The sequence below is a fragment of the Sprattus sprattus genome (genome assembly GCF_963457725.1).
Source record: "Sprattus sprattus genome assembly, chromosome: 16".
Lineage (NCBI taxonomy): Eukaryota > Metazoa > Chordata > Actinopteri > Clupeiformes > Clupeidae > Sprattus > Sprattus sprattus.
The window spans coordinates 24,720,377-24,737,149 of record NC_137914.1 but is presented as its reverse complement, the minus strand read 5'-3'; the positions used below and the strand labels follow the sequence as shown (position 1 = coordinate 24,737,149).

The following is a 16,773-nucleotide window of genomic DNA, read 5'->3' as shown; positions in this document are numbered from 1 at the left end:
GTACTCCTGCTAACATATAAAGCCCTAAACGATCTGGCTCCAAACTACCTCAAGGAATTAGTCGTCCCCTATTGCCCTCCAAGGCTGCTCCGTTCCCAGAGTGCAGGCCTCCTGGTAATTCCAAGAATATCAAAGACCACAATAGGAGGGAGAGCATTTAGCTACCAAGCCCCTCTCCTCTGGAACAATCTCCCTGCCTCCATCAGAGCTGCAGACACCGTGCCTATATTCAAATCAAGACTTAAGACATTCCTCTTTAGTGCATCATATAGCCAAAAGTAACCGCGCCAACAAACCAATCACCTGCTGTACCAGCCACCCAGACATATCCGAACACAAATTCAAATATTACTTGCATTTAGTACCGCAACATCAAATGTGTTTCCTGTTTGCCGAGTGGATGCATGTACGGCCCCGGCAAACAGATCACAACAAAAAACAAATTAAATTACTACTTGTAATTTAGTACCGCAACATCATATGTGTTTCCTGTTTGCCGAGTGGATGCATGTACGGCCCCGGCAAACAGATCACAACAAAAAACAAATTAAATTACTACTTGTAATTTAGTACCGCAACATCAAATGTGTTTCCTGTTTGCCGAGTGGATGCATGTACGGCCCCGGCAAACAGATCACAACAAAAAACAAATTAAATTACTACTTGTAATTTAGTACCGCAACATCAAATGTGTTTCCTGTTTGCCGAGTGGATGCATGTACGGCCCCGGCAAACAGATCACAACAAAAAACAAAATGTTCAATGCCAGAAAAACTAAACATATCTAAGTATTGCAATATGCAACAGGCAAACCGACACACAGGTGACATGTCCCTGGTTGGTGAAATGATTCATCTGTGTGTTTGTTCGTGCTGATTCCCGACTGACAGACCTGCAGACTGATTCGTCATTTCCTGTTTGTTAGATGGATCAGGAGGAGCCTCCTGGGCCTGATCACTCCCCTCCTCAGCCCGCCCCGAAACGCCCCTGCAGACCGGCTCCAGAGCAACACCAGCATCGCCCACGCCGCCCTGCTCCCCATCCTGGGCCCTCAACTCAGTCATCATCCCCTTGACGACTTCTCCCGCTGGATGTGACGACCCCCACTCTGGTCATCGGCAGCTCCATGGTCCGAGATGTCCACACCCCCCCCTTCAACAAGCGGCCCCTGCAAGGTCCACTGCCTCCCCGGAGCCAGGCGTGTTCCAATCGCTGATGGATGTGGAACTTTCCCTCCCCACCCCCACCACTCTGCACGTAGTCTCTCTACCTGGTCTACCTAGAGAAACCCTCGGCCAACCGCACCCACTGCCACTGCATTGCCGTACACCTACTCTACCCAATACCCTATGCTAGCATTTATGTACAATATACATTATTGCCTCCACCGAAATGTTTCTCTGTCCCTACATCCCCTACCCCTGTAACAGTAACCCTATTGCCACAGTAATCTGGTCTTGTCTGTATCATGTATTTACCACCAGATGTATGTACACATATGTCCAGTGACCAAATGCTGGCTGTGTATTGCCCCTGTTGCTTCCTTTCCCCTTCTGCCACACTACCCTTCCCCTTCCCCCCTTCCCCCCGTCCCACCTTCCTGTCTCCACCCGGCCGACCTCAAGCAGATGGGTCCCCCCTTATGTGCCGTGGTTCTGCTTAAGGTTTCTTCCTGCCTAACAGGGAGTTTTTTCTTGCCCCTGTTGCCGTTGTGCATGCACTAAGGGGGTTCAGGCTCTGGGCTCTGTTAAGCGCCGAGAGGCAATTGTATTGTTATGGCGCTATACAAATAAAATTGAATTGAATTGAATTGAATTAGTGTTGGGCACTGATTGGGTGTCTAAGCCCCGCCCTTTTTGGTGATTCACCTTTACTTACAGGTAACAGGTGGTGGGTTGTTTGAATGAGTTGGCGGGTGTAGAAGGACACAGTTTTTGACCGTGGTCGTGATCGTGTTTATTGTGTAAACCCTAAGTTCTATATAATAAAATCTGAAACTCGAAAAGTCAAGCGTTCTGAACAGCTTTCTGCCCTCGTCAAAGTGGATCCGTGCGAAATCGCGTTGGATGCCACAATATAAGTCAAAAACTGTCCGAATCAATCAACAAGCCTCCGTGTCAGTCTGTGGATTTGAGCCAAGGAAACTTTCGCAAACAAAGGAAGGATTGTTTGACGCATCCTACAGCAGTCCGTGAGTAAAACGTTTGTTACGGAGAAATAATAACTAAAATGGAGTTAAATCTAACTGTGGAACTTTAACCTGGAAAAAAGACGTGGATTGGAAAAATGAAGCAACTAAAGGAATTAATTGCGTCCCGACGTGCAAAGCTGGGAATAGGCACCAGAAAAACGAAGGAAACAAAGGTTATTTTTGATGGACACTCAAGTGTTGAAATAATAAGCGAAAGCATTGCTGCGTTAAAATGTGCAATGAGTGGATTTAAGGAGGCGCACGCATCCGTTCAAGCTTTGATGTCCGAGGAAGAAAAGGAGACGGATCAAACTGAATGGTATGAACCTAAAAGAAATGAGTTTGAATGCTACGTAAATCATATGGATGAGTGGACACATTCTAAAGTAGAACCGCAACGATTGGATTTACAAATAGAAACCGCTCTGCAAAGTGAAATTACTCCCGGAGACAGTGCGTCTAAGATTGGATCAAAGGCCTCCTCCACCTTTCTCTCATCCATGCGCGCACAAGCAGCTGCGGAGAAAGCAGCCCTTGCGGCCAGTGCAGCAGGGCTGCAGCAAAAGCATGCTCTCGAACTTGAGCAAGCACAACTCCAAACCAGGATGGAGATGATCGATCTTCAAACTAAAATGGCTGCAGCTGATGCCAAATTGAAAGTTTTAGAAAGTTACGATTCAAGTGTTCACCTTCAATCCACTAGTGACTTTACATCACATATTCCAGGTGACGGAATGAATGCATATTTGGAAAGCTATGTGGAGAAATCTCCAGCTGAATTCACATGATTGGGTGCTGTTCCTAAAACACCTCTCCAGAGAATGATTGAAGAGGCACCGAAAACAATTTATCTCAATACTGGATTAAAGGTTCAAGCACAAGCACAGACTTCAACCACCGTTAATGTGGACCAGCCAGCAAGGATTCGTTATCAGATAGAACATGAACATGTGACCCCCCCTCTCGATCTGCAACCTGGACTGCCACATACAGAATTATCTTGCAAATGTAATCGTTCAACAACAAAGACAAGCCTCTCTGCCAATAAGAGAAATACCTGTTTTTAATGGCGATCTTTTAAACTACCGTCCATTTATTCAGGCTTTTGAACATTGTGTGGAAAGAAAGACAGACAGTGACCTTGACCGTCTTTATTTCCTGGAGCAATACACATCTGGTCAGCCAAGAGAGCTTGTTCGTAGCTGTTTACATATGGATGCAAATTATGGATACGTAGAAGCTAAGCGTCTGCTGAATGCTCACTTTGGAGATCCGTATCGCCTCACAAATGCCTACATTGAGAAGGCCCTGGCATGGAATATCATTAGAGCTGAGGACGGAAAAGAGCTGCACAGCTATGCCCTGTATTTAAGAAGCTGTTGTAACGTAGCCAGAGATTTGTCGGAGATGTCTGAGCTTGACACCCCATCCAACTTAAAGCTGATCCTGTCAAAATTACCATTTAAGCTACAGGGAAGATGGAGAGTCAAAGCATGGAACATACAGGAAGACACACAGAGAAGAGCAAGATTTTATCATGTGGTGGAATTTGTTGAAAGGCAGTCGAGAATGTTGTTAGACCCAGTGTTCGGCTCTCTCCAACAGTCACCTGCTAGAAGCATAAAAACACCTGAACAGAGGAGGACTGTGAGCAGGAAAAGTAACCACAATTACTCCATTAGTAACTCATGCGCCGCTGAGTGAGGAGAGAACTGGACAACCAGAGAACCTCTCAAGAGTGGCGTTCACAAAGCCATGCATCTTCTGCAAAGGAGACCACTTCATGGACTCCTGCCACCAGATTGCAGCAAAGCAAAATAAAGAAAAGGTTCAGTTCTTAAAAGAAAATGGAATGTGCTTTGCTTGTCTTATTAAAGGTCACACAAGCAGCGCATGCAAGAAACGTCTGACCTGCCAAACATGTCAGAAAAAACACCCGACAATTCTGCATATCCATATACAACAAGCCTCAATCCAAAGGCCTTCTGCATATCAGGGCCACACTAGCCATAGTGGCCAAGTGGAGCAGTCCACCATCACCAAAACCAGAGGTAATTCAGTTGCGGTTGCATTGGCTACGAAGCATACTGGGGCCGGTGTGTCTGACTGTAAGCTTGCCATTGTGCCTGTGAAGGTAAAGAGTGTGAAAAGCAACCAATTCATAGAAACCTACGCATTCCTCGATCCTTGAAGCAATGCATGCTTCTTCACAGAGAAGCTGATGGAAGATCTGCATGTTGAGGGCAGAAGAACTGAGATCCTACTACGAACAATGGGACAAGAAAGAGTTGTGAATACTTACCATGTGAATGGATTAGAGGTGAGCAGCATTGATGGAACAGACTTTATGCACTTACCTGAAGTATTCACGCAATCCAGAATCCCAGTGAGCCATGAGAACATTGTTGCACAGAAGGACTTGCAGAAGTGGCCATACTTAAAAGACGTTCAACTTGCAGCCATTAAAGCAGATATAGGTCTGCTTATCGGAGCCAATGCCCCATGGGCACTGGAGCCTTGGAGAATCATTCACAGCCAAGGAGATGGGCCTTATGCTGTCAAGACCCACTTAGGATGGATCATCAACGGACCATTGAGTGGTGGTGCACTTACTGATGAACGTGGCCGACCATGTGTCTTTTCCAACAGAATCTCTGTGGCAAGATTAGAGGAACTGCCGGTCAAGCAGTACAACCTGGACTTCCCGAAAAAGGCTTGTGAGGAGCAACCCGAACTGTCCTTTGAAGACAGAGCCTTAAAAGAAATTGCAAATGTCAACCTGGAGAAGAGTGAACTGCCATTAGAGCGCGCTCTTGGTGTGCAGTTGAACGTTGCGTCAGACACCTTTTGTTTTAATCTCTCTCTTAAACAACAGCCTTCCACACGGCGGGGCATATTCTCAGTCGCTAACTTTGTTTTCGATCCTCTCGGATTTCTTGCACCTATGGTCCTTCCAGCAAAGAGGATAATGCAAGAACTCTGCAGAAGAAGCTATGGACGGGACTCAGAGATTCCGCCCGCCGTTGCCAAGAGATGGGAGACATGGATCAGTGGTCTGAACCAGTTGACCAGCCTAAACATCAGAAGATGTCCGCATCAGAAGGCTGCAGCACTCGCTCACAAACAGTCTGCGGTATCTGGAAAAGACCCAAAGGTACAGACACAGGAACATCTGTCTGTTGAAGATCTCGCACCTGCTGAAGAGACCCTCTTGCGCTGTTCCGGGAGGAGATCTCAGCACTGAAAGCAGGAAAGATTGTTAAAACTAAGGACAAACTTTTAACACTCAACCCTTACCTCCAGGATGGAGTACTGAGAGTAGGTGGAAGACTGAGTAGGATGGCAATACCACAAGAATCCAAGCATCTGGCCATTCTACCCAAAGACCTCAATCTGACCAGACTGCTCCTCCATCACATCCACAGTTCAGTAGGCCATGGCGGCAGAAACAAGTTGCTTTCAAAACTTTGCCAAAAATACTTGGTCATAAAAGCCAATTCTGCCACCAGAACAATCATGAAAAATTGCATATTCTGCAGACGTTGGCACACTCCCCCTAGTGTGCAGAAGATGTCCGACTTGCTTCTCAGCCGCACACTGCTGGACCACCCTCCCTTCACCTACGTGGGCATTGATTACTCTGGCCCAATAGAAGCAAAGAGGGGCCGGAGTGTGATGGAAAAGTACGGCGTCTTATTCACTTGCGGACATGTCAGACGAGTCAGAACAAGGAGCAACATCCTGGAGAGGCCTGTCACTATCTATGCCTTCTCCAGAGGTGTGACTTGACTTGACTCTGACTGACCCTTACGTTGACATTGACACTTAATCTTTTCTTTACACTTTACAGGAAAAGAACATTGGGCCTCATTCTCGACAGCAGTTGGGAAGACTTTCCGAAGGATTTCAGAAGGAACTCCACTTCGGAAACATTTATGAAAACATTTGCATTCTCGTTATTTTTTTCTTCTGTGCTTTCTTCTGAACTTCAGACAACTTTCAGAACTCGAAATAGCAGTCGTAACTCTACCGGAATCTTCTCAAATGGGATTCCACGGGCCATCTTGTGGTTATTTGAGGAATCGCGTTGAATGTTGACATTTGAAAAAACTCCGTATTACAGTAAAAGGGTTAACGGTTGAATTTATGAGAACCCGTTGGTGATTGCGTTCACGTCAGCTCTACAGACATCCTCGGATTAAAATAATTATGATAATAATAAATACGAGAATATTTGTATCATTAACAATTACGTTTCACATTTATAGTCATAATTATACGAGGTAGTATTTATTGTTACACTAGGTCTACATGGCTCGTAGCTTGACTGTTCTCTCCCTTGTAGGCTACGTCACTTTGGACAAAAGCTGCGTCTGCTAAGTGACTGAATGTGAACGACATGAACACTGCAAATGTAAGTGAATAAAATAAATATACACTAAACCCAATCTCCAAGTGCTGAAGTATGAATTCATTTTAATTTATACTCCTACTAGAGACCGGTCTTCACACCTATGGTGACTATTTCGATTAAAAAAAAAAAAGTGACTAATTAAATGTGCTTTACGGACTTCGGACGTTCAACGTAATACAATATCTCCACCTTAATAAATAATGAACACCTGTTACGAGGTGGATTCGGGAGATTGCGACAGCACACGTTTCTAAAATTGCGTCTCCTAATAAGGAGCTGGCAGGGCGTGTATGTATGCAAATCCACTTTCACGAGAACGCGCATCAACCTAAGAAACTAATCGGAAGGAACCCAGCTGAGAAGACTTCGGCTGCTTAGGAACACATTTTCAAGAGTGCGGGAATGCAGCGGAAGCGTTTCTCTTACGTTGTTTTTGCGAAGTCGTGTAAGAAACATTTCTGAAGAATTACAGAAAAAGGTCGAGAATGAGGCCCATTATTTTTGGATTTTGAAAACCTTTTTTCGAAGAAGAATGAACCATTTTTCATTGGACTTTATCATGTAAAATGTATGAACTCTTAACATTTAAGAATTACGAAATGCTCCATGTTTATCATTGTATAATTGTCAATTTGATGATATGGACAATTAGGGGCCGGGATGTTTGAGCCATTTCTGCTGCTTATGATTTATTATTTGTGATATTTATATTGTTTGGTCATTTCTGTTATTTTGGAATATTGTAAGTATCGCGATCTAGACTCTGATGTGATGTTTGGTGTAGCCTGTGTCACAGGGTGCTTAGTGTTGGGCACTGATTGGGTGTCTAAGCCCCGCCCTTTTTGGTGATTCACCTTTACTTACAGGTAACAGGTGGTGGGTTGTTTGAATGAGTTGGCGGGTGTAGAAGGACACAGTTTTTGACCGTGGTCGTGATCGTGTTTATTGTGTAAACCCTAAGTTCTATATAATAAAATCTGAAACTCGAAAAGTCACGCGTTCTGAACAGCTTTCTACCCTCGTCAAAGTGGATCCGTGCGAAATCGTGTTGTATGCCACAATAAAGGGTGTGAGTGGGAATGAGGTACCCTTTGTAATTGTGTGTGTGTGTGTGTGTGTGTACCAGTGGTGACTCCTAGAGGACACCAGGGGAAGCCCGCACCGTAAGAATAAAACTACTTGAGACATTCAGTTCAATTTTATTTATATTGTGGCAAAACAATACAATTGTCTAAAGGCACTTTACAGAACCCAGTGCCTGGACCCCTTTAGAGCAAGCACAATGGCGACAGGGGCAAGAAAAAACTCCTTGAAGAAACATTAAGCAGAACCACGGCACATAAGGGGGGCCCCGATAGAGACATTTTAATGAAATATTTCCTGTGATTATATTCCAATTTGAATTAAGTAGCCAGCCTTATATTTGATGGTGATTATGGTAACCTGAAAGTTTTAAAATGTCATATCGTTGTGGCAGAAGGAGAGGGGAAACAATCTGAAACGTTGCAGATGGAATCATACACGTGTAATGATGAGCATACATGTGGTAAATGTACAAAGCATACATGCGGTAAATGTACACAATACATAACAGGTTATAAACATGATGCATACAAAATTGGTAGATGATAAGGTGGGGAGAGAGAATTCAAGTATTGTAGAACAGTTTAGTGGGTATACATTGTTCTCGTAAGGTTATTATTACAAGGGTAAGTAGAGTAATGGAACAGAAAACTATGTTGATAGTGGCAACAAAAAAAAAAAAAACGGGGGAATGAAATGCATGGCAGTGTGGTGGAGTGGGTAGATCACACAGTAAGGATGGTCTTAACTAGAAGGGGAAGAAAGGGACACATTGAGTGAGTAGAGCTTGACCTCCAATACTCGTATATGTTATGGATATGGTGATGAGGAGGAATCTTTCAACAGCGATCAGCATTTGGGAGCAAAGGTCACGAAATTTGGTAAATTGATATCAGTTTGATAAACAGATAAGGAGATAACAGTAGGTATTATGGGAACTTGATCAGTATTAGCATTTTGTTTATGTTTAGCTTTGATGAGTAATGTTTAGTTATGGTACATGCCAATTTTAGTTAGGATAGCAAGGGTGGCAAGATTCACAACAGTACCCAACTGGCTGCCAATGGCCGCAACACGCATCGCATGCTGTTCCCGGGATTCACAGGCCCTCCTTCACAGTACAACATGTGCTGCCTGTAGCCAACTGATGCAACACACAACAACATGGCCAGCAAGAAAAAGTGAAGCATGTTGCGACAGGTGACAGGTTTTTGATGCATTATCCATTAATATGGGATGCACTAAAGAGGAATGAATTTAGTCTCAATTTGAATATGGAAAGGGTGTCTGCATCTGGGATGGAAGCAGGAAGATTATTCCACAGGAGGGGGGCTCGATAGCAGAAGGCTCTGCCTCCTATTGTGCTTTTTGATATTCTTGGAATTACAAGGAGAACTTCACTCTAGGAACGAAGTGATCTTGGTGGGCAATAGGGGACACCTTGAGGTATTGTTGGATTCCCTGGATCAAGACGAGTTCAACGCACTATATGACATCATACCCAGTTATATAGATGCTCTGCTATTTTGAATGTTAAGGAAAAGCGTTTTTTTTTTTTTTGCTACTCCTACAATTCTTGTAGCCTGACGATGTCATACTCATGATTCTAGTCAGAATATGAGTCTGATACCGAACCATTGGGCTGTGATTATGGGGCGTGTTTCAACGAACCAGGAAAGAAAACGCCTATTCGCTGAATTGGATACCTAGAACCAATCAGAGCAACGTAGTTTTACCATCTGATAGATTAAACTTTTACCTGATCCCGTAGGAAGGACGGCAAAAACATCTTTTCAATCGACAAATGCCTCGATCGCGTTTCTCTGTTCCTCTTTCAAAATGAATGCGCTGTCAATGGCTGTTGAGATATGCCTGCTCACGTTAATTAATTAGCATTAAGGCTACAAGCTACAGTTTGTTTCAATGGGTTTTTTGTGTACGCGTTAGCAATGATCTAACAATAATGGTCTAGAGAGCTTTAGTTAAGACAAACAATACTCTGCAACATTCGTGTTGCACATGCACAACTAACCGAGTCAATGTAGACATTAAAAAGTCGTGTAGATAGCTTAATTCACATAAAATATTCCCCACTAAGCACCCGAGACGCGGCCATCTTGGTCGGAGTTCGAATCTACCGGTTAATTCAACTCAAGCGTTGGTATCTGTCCATTAACGTATAAAGCCCGCCCTGACAATTTGATTGGTCCGGTTTTATCCGACCGATGAAACTCTCTCCCAATTAGCCCAGAGCCAGACCAAATCTCCCTGACCAAAAATGTTGTGGGCGGGGTTTGGGCTGGTATCCAGGCTACAATTCTTGTCGAATATTCTTCAAAATTGCCACACATCATCTTCAGACCAAGCCTCACAAAAGTTATCCCCTGTCGTTTTGAATTTGGCAACCGTTTGTTAGTTACAGTCAATCAAATTGATGTGGCTGCCATTTTGACTGAATGAATATAAAGTTTTTGGTGAATATCAAATTTTCACCAAATTTGGCACAGATTATCTTCAGACCGCAATCACCTCGACTTGTCAAAATAGGACTGAATTACAGCTGTTTAAACTGTTTGAACTTGGTCCAAATTTTACAACCATTGCCACGGTAAAAAAACGCTTCTAATTTGACACAGTAACTGAACTCTGTGATTTCCATCACTGACAAATAGCTCACTAGGTAAGTGAGTTGGTGATTGGTGTCATGTCTTTGGCAGCCTCATCGGTTCGAATACAGCCTCTGCTGAGTATATTAAAAGCCTCTTCTAAGTGTATCGAAGGCTTCTTCTGGGTCATTTGACCTGCTTGGCCACCACGTCGCTGCTTGCAGCCATATTTACGCATCATCTTCTTTTGCCATGGGAGTCTATGGCAGCCCCTAGAACCGCATGGTCAAAAGTTGTGAAATTTGGCACACTTATTGGGACCAGTCCCCTCATCAATTTCACCAAGTTTCATGTCTCCCACTCCAACCCTCTAGCGCCACCAATGGGTCAAAGTTGAAGAAGTGTTTACACATGTTACTTTTGCCGCATTTTCCCAAATGAGGTATCGTTGGATTCCCTGGATCAAGACAAGTTCAACGCACCCTATGACATAATAAACAGTTACATAGATTCTCTGCTAAGTCCAATGTTAAGGAAAAGGTTTTTTTTGCTACTCCTCCTACAATTTTTGTCTAATCTTCTTCAAAATTCCCACACATCATCTTCAGACCAAGCCTCACAAAGGTTATCCCGTGACGTTTTGATTTTCACAACCGTTTGTTAGTTACAGTCAATCAATCAAATTAATGTGGCTGAATTTATTTGGCCACCATTTTGAATGAATGAATATAACGTTTTGGGTGAATATTAAATATTCATCAAATTTGGCACAGAATATCTTCAGACCACAATCACCTCGACTTGTCAAAATAGGACTGAATTACAGCTGTTTAAACAGTTTGAACTTGGTCCACATTTTACAACCATTGCCACATGAAAAACTGCTTCTATTTTGACACAGTAACTGAACTCTGATTTCCATCACCGACAAAACTCACTAGGAAAGTGTGTTGATGATTGGTGTCGTGTCGTTGGCAGCCTCATCGGTTCGAATCCAGCCTCTGCTGAGTATATCAAAAGCCTCTTCTGAGTGTATCGAAGGCTTCTTCTGGGTCATCTGACCTGCTTGGCCACCACATCGCTGCTTCCAGCTATATTTGGAATTGTCTTTGTTTTATAATAAGTGATTTTTCAACAATGAAACTGATATTATATTAATCCGTGTATCATTCGTTCATTTGTTTTTCCGATTTAGACGAGAATTGAAAAAATGAAAACAACGTTTGATTTCTCGTTTTTCCCTTTTCAAAACCAAAACCAGAAATCGGATTACGGTTCGTTTTCTCGTTTTTTCCATTCTGCACCCCCAAACGGAAAATGGAAAATGAAACATTCGAATAACAAATCCTGGCCGTATTGGTTGTCATGTTTCAAAATATTTCTAAGTCCAAACTGGTTAACCATGGGAACAGGTGTCCGAGAATAGTACACCATCAGCGGACTGGCCATGAGCAGCTACACCCCTGGTTCCATCCTCCAGAGGGATCAGGATGAGAGCAACAGGTGTCCGAGAATAGTAGACCATCAGCGGACTGGCCCTGAGCAGCTACACCCCTGGTTCCATCCTCCACAGGCACCAGGATGTGAACATAATGTGTCCGAGGACAGTGCACCATCAACGGACTCTCTACGAGCTTCTAGGCCCTTGTTTTCAACCTCCACAGGCACAGGGATGTCAAAAATATGTGTCCGAGAAAGATGCACCATCAACGGACTCTACGAGCTTCTAGGCCCACCCAGGTCGGACGACCGAGTTGCACGTCAGGACCGCTACGGGCCTCCACCAGAGTTTCCTCTGGCTTCGCCCATAGTTCACCATCTTTCGGGTCCTCGCGTGCGCTCTTGCTCCACCTCCCCGACAGAGCGGGCGAGACGGGCCGGGTCCCACAAAAAAAAGCAGTGTGGATTTGTTATTTGAATGTTTCATTTTCCATTTTCCGTTTGGGGGTGCAGAATGGAAAAAACGAGAAAACGAACCGTAATCCGATTTCTGGTTTTGGTTTTGAAAAGGGAAAAACGAGAAATCAAACGTTGCTTTCATTTTTTTCAATTCTCGTCTAAATCGGAAAAACAAATGAACGAATGATACACGGATTTATATTAAACACCTAATTATCATGGTGAGTACATGAAGAAGAAAATAATGCGTCACGCTTCGCTACTGGTGTAAATGCGTGCAGGAAGGGGGTGAAATGCCCATCTCTACTTCAAACAAGCTTTTGATGACTGTAGCGCTAACTATTTTGCTATTTTGTTAGTATGTTATATGTTTCATGTCCTATGCACCAACCACACCAAGTGCATGACTTGTGCATTACCTCCTTCATTTTCCTCCAATCATTTGTTGTGCAATACAACATCAACACAAATACTGTGCTGCAGGACAAGAGGTTGAGCACACTCGAAGCTGTTGGACATTTCACTGCATGAAATGTGGGATTTACGACAGTCTCCGACCCTGTGTATTGCCGTAGAAGCCCACATTGGTGTGAAAGCCCCCCCACCCCTTCCCCTTGGCCAGGCCTAGGTTTTGTTATGTTAATTGAATTGACCTGAATTGAACACAACAACCTCTCAAATAAGAGAGATCAACTATATATATCTGGAAACCACTTACAGATTCCGATTAGCTAAATTTGCGTCTGGATGGAAAGGTGTTATCTTTCCCCATCCCACCCATGCTAAGCCATTTCTAGCATAATATGCGATCTACCGTGGAAAACAGAAGGCAGGCGATTTTTTTTTTAATCAGTTCTCACCACACAACGACGTCGCATCTTTGCTCCTTGAATGTCCAGTGGTGTAGTCCAGTGTATACGCAGGTATACGGAGTATACCCACTTATTTTTCAGTCAGCATTGGGTATACCCACTTCTCAAAACAGGGTGTTTATCCTGTGCTGTATGAATAAATAAAGAGTATACCCACTTCTCCAGGGACCACTACACCACTATGAATGTCGATATGTAATGGTATGGTGTTATTGAAACTTACTACGTGTAAAAAAGACTAGAAATTGAACGTTTATTATTTCAGGTAGGCGCATACCTACGTGACAATAAATCTGTTTCTGTTTCTGACTCGAGTCTAAAGTTTCTAATGTTGCCTCGGGCGCCTTTACGTGAACATAATTAAAATGTCACATAAGTCCACTAAACAATTCCCGATTCGCACGCTCCAGTAACAGAAGAGAAATACCCCAGAGGAGGGAGGAATGATAAACCAGGTACTTGGTCGCACCGACGAGCTAAAACTTTACCAGCAAAGGTGGCTAAGCGGTTAGCAACAGCACTATTAGGTACAAAGTACCACTAACCTGAAGAGGGCAGGTTCAAATCTCGCGAAGCTCGCGTAAAATCTACCTGAAAAGTCACAGGTTAGATATTTACGAGTGGCAAACATGTCCCAAGTTGCGAAATGACTATCTCGATATCAGAGTAAGCCCGACTCTGTATAATCACATGCCAAAAGTGAATCTCAAGAACATTACAGAGAGGAAGCTTCGGAATATGAGTGGAACAGCCTCGAAAGTACATTGCAACCCCCGAACTCTGAAAATGAAAGGCAAAGCAAGAATCGTGAAATCCCCGAAATCAAAACCCTAAAGACAGAACTCTGAAAACGGTGAGCAAATCAAGAAATGTGATAACCCCGGAGCAAACCCCAAAGACAGAATATTAATTAAATTATTATCGTGTACATTTTAATTTCGTTTTTATGGGGCAATGGCTGTTAATGGGAGGGGATACGTTTTGTCAGTTGAAAGCTGACCTATAGACAGAATCTCATTCCGTCTCATCACAAGATGTTTTAATTCAATTCCTTCTCGTTTTCAACCAATGGCTGCAGCAGGGTGTGTGTGGCTAGACTGCTGACAGTCAATATGCTAATAAGAGCATTTCGCACCTCTGTCAGCGGGAGGTGAGAATGCTAAACATATCGGCCCCCCTCCACTCGCAGGTTCCTTCCCGGGAATTTCCGTTCGTATGCGGCAGACGGATATTTCGGGGGAATGTCCGCGATCAGCCAGGAATGGTGATCATTCGCGGCTGTATCACAGCGTTTACGGGCCCGATAATCTTGCTTTTCGTGCAGTGTTTATAATCCATGAAAATAACTTTACTCAACATGATAACATGTCTAAAAAGAAATGCGTACGCTTATTTATTTTAAACAGAATTTAATCAATAAAAATAACTGATTTGTACTTTTTTTATAGAATTCTAGCATCACCACAAAAATTGCATCTGTAACAAAAAGTAAGAAAAGCACAAAATGTATATTAAAGTGGCAATCACATCCTTCTCTTATGAATTTGGTGTTGATGACGAACATAATTACTAGAAAAACCTGTAAAATACTATAAAATGCAATAAAATAAATACATTTAAACACACTGACAAACAGTATTTATAAGGTTTGGTGTGACTAGAACCAGATTCTGATCCAAACAGTCCCTCGACATGAACTACCGTGACTGCCTTTATTAACCAAAGCCTGATTTACTCATAGTTTGCTTTCCTCCTCTTCCAGTGCATGGTTTAAACCAGGGATGAACTTCAATAGTCTCCTGGGAAAGCTCATCTGTTTGGGATTGGGCAGCATTATGCCAAACCGTCCTTGCTTACTGCCTGATGAACAAGCAGTGTTCCCTGACTCTCGCAAGTAACTACGTGTGCTGGTACTACGTGTGAGTGAAGCACTGCGTGTGAGTGAAGCACTGCGTGTGAGTGAACTTCGGGCTGAAGCAAGAAGCTCCCTGGCTGGACGAAAGAGACACTGGGCAGAGAGCTGCAGAGACAGTTTGCAAAAGGTCTCAGAGTGAGATATGGAGGGCATGCCCTGGTCCAGACAGTTCTGGTACACAGAGTCTTCATCTGTGGCAGCGCTCAGGTGGCTGACACTGCTGCAGGTGCTCCCGTGCCAGAGATGTTGAGCACGAAGGGTAACAGGACTGGGACGACCAAGACTCCCATACACTCCTGCTGACTCCAGGGACTCATAGATAGCTGCATCATTCATTACTATGCCTGAGAAGAGAGTGAGAGAGAGGCTATGAAGGAAAGTGGAATAGTGAACTTTTGGCACATAGCTAAATTTATTGTGAAGGCAAATACAAAAAAGGTATTCAGAAGACACAAAAAAACATCCCCATACATGTGAGAGTGCTCTGAATAGGGATGTTATGATTGTCGTCACTATGAGTGCTGGTACTGTCCTCACCGTGGGTTAGTCTTTGTTCCTGCACCATCAGGGAACGGTATTCATCCCACTTCTCATGCAAGGTTTGCTGTAGGAAATATACACAAGCACATTTTATTAATTTCCTTTTATTGGCCACTCATAGAAATGGCTTATCGGTACTATTACTGTACATTAAGCTGCCAGCTAACTGGGAGACATCTTAAGGAAGTTGGCCGACTTCCTATCCAGGTTGTAGCCTATGTGCCCTGTTCTGTGAAGGCTAATGTGAGATATCTTAAGTGTCTAGCTAATGTCAGATATATTAAGTTTCTAGCTAATGTGTAGCCTTAATTTCAGAAACAACCACTGTCTACATTTCTGATCAACGTTTTTAGGATTTAATATTTATGTTAACAGTGGTCTTTAAACATAATAATTTAGGAGTATCTCATGTGGCATTGGAACAGAACAGGGCGATGGTTGCAGAAACTAAATTGTATGTAGACATTGTCCATTTCCAGCCACAATACTCATTTAAAATGTAAACAATGTCTAATCTACATTTCTGATCAACTCTTTTATGGTGACTTCTTTCAAAAAATGTCCAAAATTTGAAACAGTAGTCTACTTCTACAGTAGGGCTAGGCATGCGGTACAGGACCAGTCTCCATTCAATGGGAAGGGGAAAATAACAATGAGCACACAGTAGTCCTTCTGATAAATACATCATGTGTGCTTGAACTTGTCAAATTAGGATCAGAAATCAGATCACAGAGCAAAGAAATAAAATCAGAAATCTGACAATGGGTAAGAATACATTTCTGCTTGTGTCATTAAAATGAAGGTGGGAGCATGCAGGTGGCTCTACATTCAGAAAACTGGAAATGCAGCTGGGCTAAGGGTAATAAGAGTTCAACCATTTCCCAAAAGAAAAAACAATTGTGTGTAAGTGGTTTGAATTTATGAGTAAAAAAAATGTATTAATGAGATAAAAAAAAACTCACCCTCAAGTATTGCAGTCTAGCACCGAGCTCAGCCTTTCGTATTGAATCACTGTAGAGCGTCTCAAGTCTGCAGAACCCACAAAAAGTGAATTCAATTCTAGCAGGGGTTTAGAACATTTGATACAACAACAACATGTGAATTTCCTGACGGAAATACCAGTGCTTGCAAAGAAAAAGAAATTTAAAACAAATAGAAAGTAAAACAATTAAAAGTTGAAAATATATTTAAGGCATAGAGAGAGGGGAAGGTGAGGAAAAGCAAAGGGGTGTGAGGGTTGTTGAGATGGGGAA

General features: G+C 43.1%; 1 protein-coding gene across 1 annotated transcript in view; it reads right to left on the bottom strand.

Moving 5' to 3' along the window:
• Positions 1–14,627: 14,627 nt before the first annotated feature.
• The window catches only part of tamalin (trafficking regulator and scaffold protein tamalin), a 30,044-nt gene continuing 27,898 nt past the window's right edge, over positions 14,628–16,773 (bottom strand). Inside the window, exons 6-8 of the mRNA XM_080854327.1 lie at positions 16,483–16,549; positions 15,518–15,584; positions 14,628–15,324 (exon numbers count right to left, since the gene is read on the bottom strand). Coding sequence (XP_080710453.1) covers positions 14,801–15,324; positions 15,518–15,584; positions 16,483–16,549 — 658 coding nt within the window. The 3' untranslated portion in view covers positions 14,628–14,800. The remainder of the gene's footprint in view (positions 15,325–15,517; positions 15,585–16,482; positions 16,550–16,773) is intronic.